The 8,635-nt window shown below is 53.9% G+C and overlaps 1 protein-coding gene across 1 annotated transcript; it reads left to right on the forward strand.

Annotated features, from left to right (window-relative positions):
• The first annotated feature begins 785 nt into the window (after positions 1–785).
• On the forward strand, positions 786–8,328 carry casc3 (casc3 exon junction complex subunit). The gene is made up of 12 exons (XM_004556489.6): positions 786–990; positions 2,334–2,358; positions 2,445–2,500; positions 2,593–2,823; positions 2,941–3,089; positions 3,297–3,470; positions 3,621–4,501; positions 4,886–5,059; positions 5,213–5,311; positions 5,426–5,592; positions 5,740–5,947; positions 6,503–8,328. The coding sequence occupies exons 1-11, from the start codon at positions 805–807 to the stop codon at positions 5,884–5,886; spliced, it is 2,289 nt and encodes a 762-aa protein (XP_004556546.1). The 5' UTR covers positions 786–804; the 3' UTR covers positions 5,887–5,947; positions 6,503–8,328.
• Positions 8,329–8,635: the final 307 nt, after the last annotated feature.

Here is an 8,635-nt window from a genome sequence, read left to right on the forward strand (position 1 = left end):
CAGCACGCAGGTGAAGACGGTCGGACACACAGGAAGTCAAACTAAAGGTTAAACCTGGAACAGGCACGCCCTTAAAAAGCACAGATGCAGTGCTGGGCTCCCTGAGGCCTCGGACTTACTGTGGAGAGGTTATTCTGCTCTGAGCCAGCAGCGCCGTCCAGTGGTGACCGACGGAAACGCGCTACTCTGACGTCTTACCTGTTCCTCAGGTTCCGGTACATACCTGTAAAATATCACCTTTTGCTTGTCACCTGTTGCTGTGTCAAACTACAAACATGTAGATCTTACTACAGTACAACAACACTGAAACTCACAGCTCAGCTTTAAGCCAAACATGATATAAGCGTGACCTAAACGTTAAAATAAAATAAAATAAAATAAAATAAAATAAAATAAAATAAAATAAAATAAAATAAAGGGGAGACGCTCACGTTTCAGAACCACCGCCTGCCTGCAGAAAAATCCTGCTAAAGCTTTGCATCATCCATCAGCTGCACATCCAGATACTTTAAATACTTTGAGTGCTTTTACCTGAATACATTTACTTTACTAAAGTCAGACCCGCAGAACTCTGTTTGTTGTTTTTCTTTAGATTTTTATTACCCACTTTGTTTCGTTTCTGTTGTACAAGTTACGTTTTATTTTCTATTTATTTATTTGTCGCATTTTCAAGCGTGTTAGTAAAAGTTTACAAACAGTAGATGGCGGTAGAGAGAAAAAGAAGCTCTTAATCGTCTCACTGAAGAAGAACTCGGATACCCATAATCCTCTTCTTCTTCCGTTTCCAACCATTCGAGTCCTAAGATGGCGGACCGGCGGCGAAGGAGGAGGCGCGCGTCCCAGGACAGCGAGGATGACGACGAGTCCGGGTCGGGTTCGGACAGCGGGAGGTCCGGGTCCCCGTCCTCGAAGCCCCGGGGACGGGAGCCCGACCCGGCGGAGCCGGCCGCGAGCCGGGTCCCGGCGAAGAGCGACGTGGAGTCCGAGTGTGTGAGTACCAGCTAGCGGCTAATGTTAGCTCCCAGGGCTCGCCCGGTCCCGGGCGGGAGATCAGAGCCGAGCTTTCCGGCGTTAGAGCATTTATTCCGGGCCAGAGACCCGCTCCGGGCCCGGGTCACTGTGGGAAATGAACCCTGGATAAAACAGCAGGTGACGTGTTCGAGTCCCACAGACAGCTCGGTGTTTGTTCGGCGTTAGCTCGAAGGAAACGGGTAACGGCTCCGTCTGACGGTTCTGGTCCATGACCTCGGGCAGCCTGGCGGTTCGGGCTGGAACAGACAGAGTAGCTCGCTTTAGCGCTTGTGTCCGAACCGGAAAGGCTCAAACTAACACGGACACCAAACGTGACACAACACCAAGGTGTGAGAGTGATGTCCGGGACCCCCGGGCTGGCTGCATCACGCACCTCCGCGTGACCCGAGGTCTGAGAGAGGCTCTGGGCTGAGCCTCCATTTTGTGGCCGTGGGTCTGTCTGAGATCATCCCGGGCCCCTGTGGTGGTGTTTGGCTGCCGTTTTTGGTCCCCGCAGCGAGGGGAAACATGACCGATTCAGTCCGAGCGCAGTGCAGCCTGAGGCGGGTTTACTGGCTCCAGGATGTTTACATGACAACAAACAGCAGATTAGTAAGAACCAATCAGCAGCAGGCTTGTTGATGAGTGTGCTGAAGTGAAATGTGAGTCCTGCCTGTGATTTCAGACCTTTGCTGTGTTTAAGCGCTGTTACTTTGGTTCCCAGTTTCCGGGCTTCTGCTTCATCTGATCTCTGCTCTCCTTCGGGTCGCCACGGCAGCTCTGCCTCCACCTCCTCCTTTCCCAGCATCCTCCTCTGTCACTCCACCCCTCTGCATGTCCTCCTTAACTACATCCATGAACCTCGTCTCCTCCTGCCTGGCAGCTCCATTTTCATCATCCGCCCTCCCTCCTCTGCACATGCTCAGACGCTCTCTGACTCCGAGCTGTCGCTCATTTCTGACGCTCAGTTGCCTTCTACAAATCAAACATCACAGCAGGTCTCACCACCTTCTCATAAACCTTCCTCTTCACTCTGGTAAATCCTGTTTTTTATCCGGATGCACAGACACAAAGTGAATCTGGCTGTTGGCGTGAGATCAGACCGAGCGCCGGTTTGAAGAGACTGACTCTGTGAGACGTTTGATCTTTGAGCTGCGTTCAGACTCTGCTGAAGTAATCCGAGCTGTGCTGTTGGTGGTCTGTACGGCTGAATAACGTGCCCGGCGCTCTGTGACGCACTCGCAGCAGAGCTCTGACACAAAGCCGCGTCTGATCCTCGGCGCTTTGGAGCTTAACGTTGGTTTTCTTGTTTGTCGTTGCAGGAGAGTGAAGACGGCGTTGGAGAAGGTAAGCTGCTTCTTTGCACCACTCTGAAGTCACAATCTGGGAAATCAGGCCGCTGTCGGGTGATTTCACTCCTCTTTGTTTTTCAGCCGTCCTCTCAGATTACGACAGCGCCGACCCCGAGGACAACGGCTCGCATTCAGAGGTACGACCGCCGACTCGCCGCTTCCTCTCGGCTGTGACGTCACGTTTTAGCCTCTTTAGGGAGTGTTTCTCCTAAAACTGTGTCCTCCTCAGGGAGTGGAGGAGGAAGAGGAAGCAGAGCAGTACAGCGACGAGGAAGCTCCAGCAGCAGCCAGCGAGCCCCAGCCCCCCACTACAGACGGGCCTGTGGAGGGAGCGCAGGGAGAGGAGGAGGAGGGCGGAGAAGCTGAGGAGGAAGAAGAGGCTGGAGGGCGGAGCAAAGAGGAGAGCAAAGCAGAGGAGAAGGGAAACCTAGCAGGAGAGCGACAGAGCGGAGACGGACAGGTGAGACAGGAACAGGAAGTGAGCCTCTGCTCAGGCAGAAGGGTAACAAGAGCGAGGGGAGGGATTAAAGACGGTACCTGCTGCCATCTGATTGGTCTGATCTGAACTTTCATACAGGAGTCGACGGACGACCCGGAGACGAAGGCGGGGGACAAACCGGGGCAGCAGCTGGACGACGACGAGGACAGGAAGAACCCGGCGTACATCCCGAGGAAGGGTCTGTTCTTCGAACACGACGTCAGAGGGCACGCTCAGGAGGAGGAGAGGTAATAGCTACGTGCTGCACGCTGACAAACTGAAGCGCTGAGAGTTTAGGGAGGAGTTAGACGGGCTGGAACGCTCCGCCCACAGATTTGCGTCACTGCTTGCACGGGTCAGTCGTAACTCTGCGCAGGTTAGGGCTCGTTTTTAAAGCCTCTCTGCTGTTACCTCATCGATGTGATGTCATTTATGTCCTCTCCGTCTGTCTTCAGGCCGAAAGGCAGAAACAGGAAGTTGTGGAAAGACGAGGGCCGCTGGGAGCACGACAAGTTCAGGGAGGAGGAGCAGGCGCCCAAGAGCCGCGAGGAGCTGATCGCAATCTATGGTTACGACATCCGAAACGGCGGCGGCCCCGGAGACCGAGGGTACAGACAGCGGAGGCCCAGGTGAGCGGCGTGTCGGCTGAACGTTGAACGTCTCCAGAGCTGCGAGCTTTGGGACGTCCGCGGGTCACTTTGAGTGAGGTCATCACACTTCCTGTAACGAGCGTAGCCGCTGTTGGTTTGATGTTTCACCTCCGTCTCTGTCTCCTGCAGACCGACTTTGTCTCCCAGCAGAGACAAACGGTGGCGAGATGGAGGCGGCGAGCGGCCCGTCCGGTCCTGGCAGAACAGGGGAGGAGGTCTGAACCGAGGAGGAGCTCCTCCACCTTCATCTGTCCACCCCTCCTCTTCGTCGCCATCCTCTGCACAGCGAAGCGGCGTCCCCTCCAGACCGCCTCCCTCCCGTAGCAGACCACCCCAGAGTAACCTGCACCCCCCACCTTCGTCTCACTACAGGAACAATGAATCAAACGCACCCCTGGTGCACCACCGAGAGCGGCCGGGTCCTCGGGCTGAGGCGGAGCCTACAGGGGAAAGGGGAGGTGTCAGAGGAGGGCGAGGAGGAAGGGCGCCCTCTGTGGTCATTGAGGACATTACAGTCAGTCAGGGAGGGGCCACGGAGCAGGACTTGAGCGTTGGCGCCGTAACGCCGGCAGCGTCGCCACAGCCGGGCGGTTACCAGTCCACATCGCCGAGACGCCAGCAGGAGCAGCGAGGCGGCACGGACAGATCTGCATCAGGATTGGCCGCTTCCTCTTCCGGCTCCGACCCCTCCCTTCAGTCGGCAGCAGCGACCAATCGGGAAGCTTCCCCTCCCGCCGAGCGGCCAGTGGAGCGCAAGTCTTACTCGCTGGCTCGCAGGACTCGCTCGCGTCCCGCAGACCTGGGCAGTAAACAGGCGTCTGTGGAGGAGTCCGTTGCCGGGGGCAACACCTCTTCTCCCAGCAACGTGGGGGGAAAGAGCTGGTCGGGTGGAGGCGACGCGCCGAGCCAGGCGGGAGGAGGTGTGACGGAGCTGGACCAGGACGTGGCTCGACTCAATCTGGCCAGGCAGAGCTGGAGCCCGACCTCGTACGTGCGGTCTGAGATGAGAGGTGAGCGCTTTTACACCGTCACCTCACAGGTGGCGCTCACGAGTCAGGTGGTTCATGCTAAATGTTGACTGAACAGCTTCACCTGAGGCGGCGCCAAAACAAATATCTACAGCAGTCTTACACCTCAGTGATCTCTGGTCCCTGTGAGGCTGAAACACCTGCAGCTTCCTGATGTCTCACATTCTTCTTCTCTCTGTAGATGTTTGGCTTTTTCTAACTTTGTCATTGTTCTGAATTCTCATGCAGACTAAATCTTACGTGTTCCATAAAAGTCAACATTTGAATGTTGTTGATGATGAATGTGGCTCCATGTTGGGCCCTGTTATTTGGCGCCCCCTGAGCGCGTGTGGTTGTCTGTCGTTAAACCAGTCTCTCTGACCGCAGGCCTTCCTAACCCCCTGCACATGCCCAGCGGCCCGCCGCAGTTCTCCAGCATCGAGGAGATGGGTGTCGGCAACAACCGGGCCAAACGCTACTCCTCCCAGCGACAGAGAGCCGTGCCCGAGCCGGCGCCGCCCATGCACCTGGGAGTGATGGAGGGACACTACTATGAGCCCAGTAAGCCTAAGATCACGTGACCAGCACCACATGGCTACGTCACATCAGTTTCCAGCTGTTGTGAAACACCGCAGCGTCCTTTTATGAAAACGAGCTGCTGGAGAAGAAAACGTCGCCTCGCTGTGATTAACCTGCTGTCATTTTCTGTCTCAGTGTCGTACCAGGGACCAATCTATGCCCACGGGGATAGCCCCGCCCCCATGCCGCCACAGGGCATGCTGGTGCAGCCTGAGATGCACATCCCGCATCCCGGTAGGTGGAGTTTGCAAATAGCAAAGAGAAATGAAACATGCATGAAAGAGTTCGGGTCTTAGGAGGTCAATGGATGTTGTCACGCAGTGACCTCATGTCTTCGTCTCTGTTAAGGTCTCCATCCCCACCAATCAGGAGGCCCCATCGCTAACCCCGCCCTATACGGAGGCCCACCAGTGTCTCTTTCACCAGGGCAACCACAGCAACTGCTGCCACCGCCTTTCTACCCTCCACCGGGGGTCATGACCTTCCCCTACCCCACCATGTACCCAAACCCACAGGTACTGATGTCAGTTTAAAAGGTGGCGTGGAATTCACTCTGATTGGCTGTCTTCCTGTCTTTGAGCCTCAGTTTGTGGCCAGTGTCGTGTTCTGTGCAGGAACAATAGAGTGAAAGTTTGATCCAGGAGCTCTCTGATTGGTTGCAGGGTCAGACCCAGGTGACCTACGGAGGCGTGACGTACTACGACACGGTGCAGCAGCAGGCCCAGCCCAAGCCTTCGCCCCCCCGCCGCACATCCCAGCCCGTCACCGTCAAGCCCCCCCCTCCAGAGGTGCCCTTTGCCTCAGAGTGACTCTGCCCCTCACCCCTCCCTGCCACTCCATCTCAGCCTCGCTCTGGTCCAAAAACTGTAGGTGAGTAACACCTGAGGGGGGAGTAGTGGGTGTTTTTAGGAGGCTAATGCGAACGAGGAACGCCGCCCCCTACAGGTGGGCGCAGGAAGTGCACAGGTCATTCTTTGTAGGCTCAGGCTACGTCCACACGTAAACAGCGTTTTGGGTTCACGTGTTGACGAGGAAAACGTAGGGTTAGCCGCACATCGTCAAACATGTGCACCACTGATTCAGGTCAAATTTACAGACTTCTGATTGGCCAACGTGTTGACACGGTTTGCATTATATCGCCACCGGCTGCTGTGGCGTGTTCTTCACAGCGTTTGACTTCGTTTTTTGTGTTTAGATGTGGACGCAGATCCTTTTTTTTTTTTTTTTTTTTTTTCCCCAACTGTACGTGTGGACGTAGCCTCAGTAAGAACTGTGACGGAGGAGAAACGAGCGAAACGATGCGCAGGCACAGAACTGATCCAGGACTCGTTATCAAAGTTTCATGCTTTAAACTAATCAAGTCGTTTAAACAAAAACAAACATGATTCTTGTTTCTTTGATGTTCGTGTGTCCCTCTGTCCGCAGGAGCGAGGTGGGCGGGTCGGTGAGGAGCTGCGGTCCAAAAACATCCACCATGGTAAAGGAGGGAGGGCGGGATGGAGACAGGCTCCGCCCACAGCATCACTGGTGGATTCAGACTTTCTCCCCTTTTTTTTGTTTTGTTTAGCCCGTGTAGCAGTCGGGCGGGTCGGCGGTTCGATGCTGTATCTTTGAGCAAAATGGGACTGACGAGTTGACGAGGAGTCGACCTCGGCGCTGTCGGTGCTCTCAGAGTATTTTTATTTGTTTTCTGTTGAATCTTGGAAACGGATTTCTGCGTCAGGCGCTCCTCCTGCAGGAGGACGCGTCGTGGTCCATCCGTCGCAGTTACAGAGTTTGAAGACAGCTCGGCTTGTTTTGGCTTCTGCTCAGTGCTCATTCCTCTAACTTTAACGTGTAATCAGCAGATAAACATGTAATAAACGGTTAATAACACTTTATAAAGGTGCGGTAACTCACGTGGGCGCTCAGAGGTGCAGGTAGAGCAAAGATCGCTTCCTCCGTGTTCGGACGGCCGTAGTTTAGCGAGACGTCGCGTGTGTTTCAGCGTTCAGTGAAACTGCAGTTCAAACTTTAAACGAGACTTCAAACCTGGAGGAAACAAAAACAGCTAGAATCAAATCCAGAGCTTCTCTCTGACAGCATCACTGCAGCTAAACGCACTCAAACATTCCTGAATGTTTATAATCCGGATATTTTGCTGTGTTCCATCAGAACAGTCTCACACGTGCGACGCAGACGCGTGAGACTCGTGAATAAACTGAGTTTAGCGACTTGTTTCTGTTTAAACGGATGGTTTTGACATTTCTGAGTGTTTTTGAGCTTCAGGAAAATAATTCCAGCTTCTCGTTTTTCCTTATCGTAAAGATTCAAACTGCAGACCTGTGATGGGGGCGGGGTTTAGGGTCCAGCATTAAAAGAAGAGTTATGTACTTTGTGATAAATGAAGAGAATAATTAGCAGATTAAACATCAGATAGTTTAAGTTGAATTAAGCTGAACTTTCCTTCATCCTTTATGAAGGCCTCGAGTCCTGTAACGGCGCCGCGTCCCTTTAACGTGCGGCTGTCTGCCCTCCTGAGCGTACACGTGTCACTTCCTGTTGTGATGGGGAGTTGGGGCAGGTGGAGGCGGTTCGTGTTGCTGTGCAGGCGCACGTGTAAATAGAAGCTGCAGAGTAGAAACATTCTAATAGGCTTAGAGGAGCTTCGGCAGGGACCTCGAGCGAATCGATGGATGATGGAGAGCGGCCGTGTGGGTTTGGTTTCCTCTGTTCTCACGTCTGTTTTTTTGGGTTTATTATCGTTGTTGTTGGGGGTGCGTGCCGCCTCGTCTCTTTGTTTTCTGCACACAGGAAGCTCGAGCTAAAACTTGATGATGAACGCCAGGCTGTCATGTTTCTGTTTGTTTGCGCTCCGTGTTCTGGGAGCTCGTGGTCGGACGTTAGCGTTCCTCCTCTCGTTAAACTCGGGGAGTTGTTTGACTGATGGGTGAGGACAGAAGCGAGTTGCCGTTAGAAACGCCTGCCGTTCAGCCCGTTAGCAGGGTCGTCAGGAGAAAACAGGTTGAATTTAACAGGAACATTAATCGTTCCTGATCCCCGTGCTGATGTTTGATTGGGGGGATTCCTCTGATGGCGGGGCTCGGATTCAGTGGGAGGAAGTCGGGGTTTTGGTGCTTGCATCAGAAACGACACCGCTCTGATCTTCGTTCACCTTCATCGGAGGAGGAAGAGGAGGCCTTCGGCTGTGACGGTAGCTTCAGCTCCAACCGTTAATGTCCACAGATGTTTCAATAAAGTTTAGAGACGTCTCCTGTTCTCTGGGTCTTTCTCTTTGTTTTCTTCTCTCAAATAAATCCTGCAGAGCTGGAGTTGGGCTGACTGCTGTGACCTTTGACCCGAGCCGCCCACACTGCTCACTGTAGCTATGTCCCAATTCATAGGCTGCATCCTTCAGAGAAAGCCTGAAGTGAGCGGCTGTGAAACGGGACGGTCGAACCTTCAGATCAGCGTCACCGCTGTCTGGGTGGAGTTTAATAAACTCGCCGTCTGCTCCTTGCTGTCTAAAATATAACAGGACACCGGAGGAAACTCGACCGTCTCACACTCCTGTTTATC

This window comes from Maylandia zebra, linkage group LG4 (genome assembly GCF_041146795.1).
Source record: "Maylandia zebra isolate NMK-2024a linkage group LG4, Mzebra_GT3a, whole genome shotgun sequence".
Taxonomy (NCBI): Eukaryota; Metazoa; Chordata; class Actinopteri; order Cichliformes; family Cichlidae; genus Maylandia; species Maylandia zebra.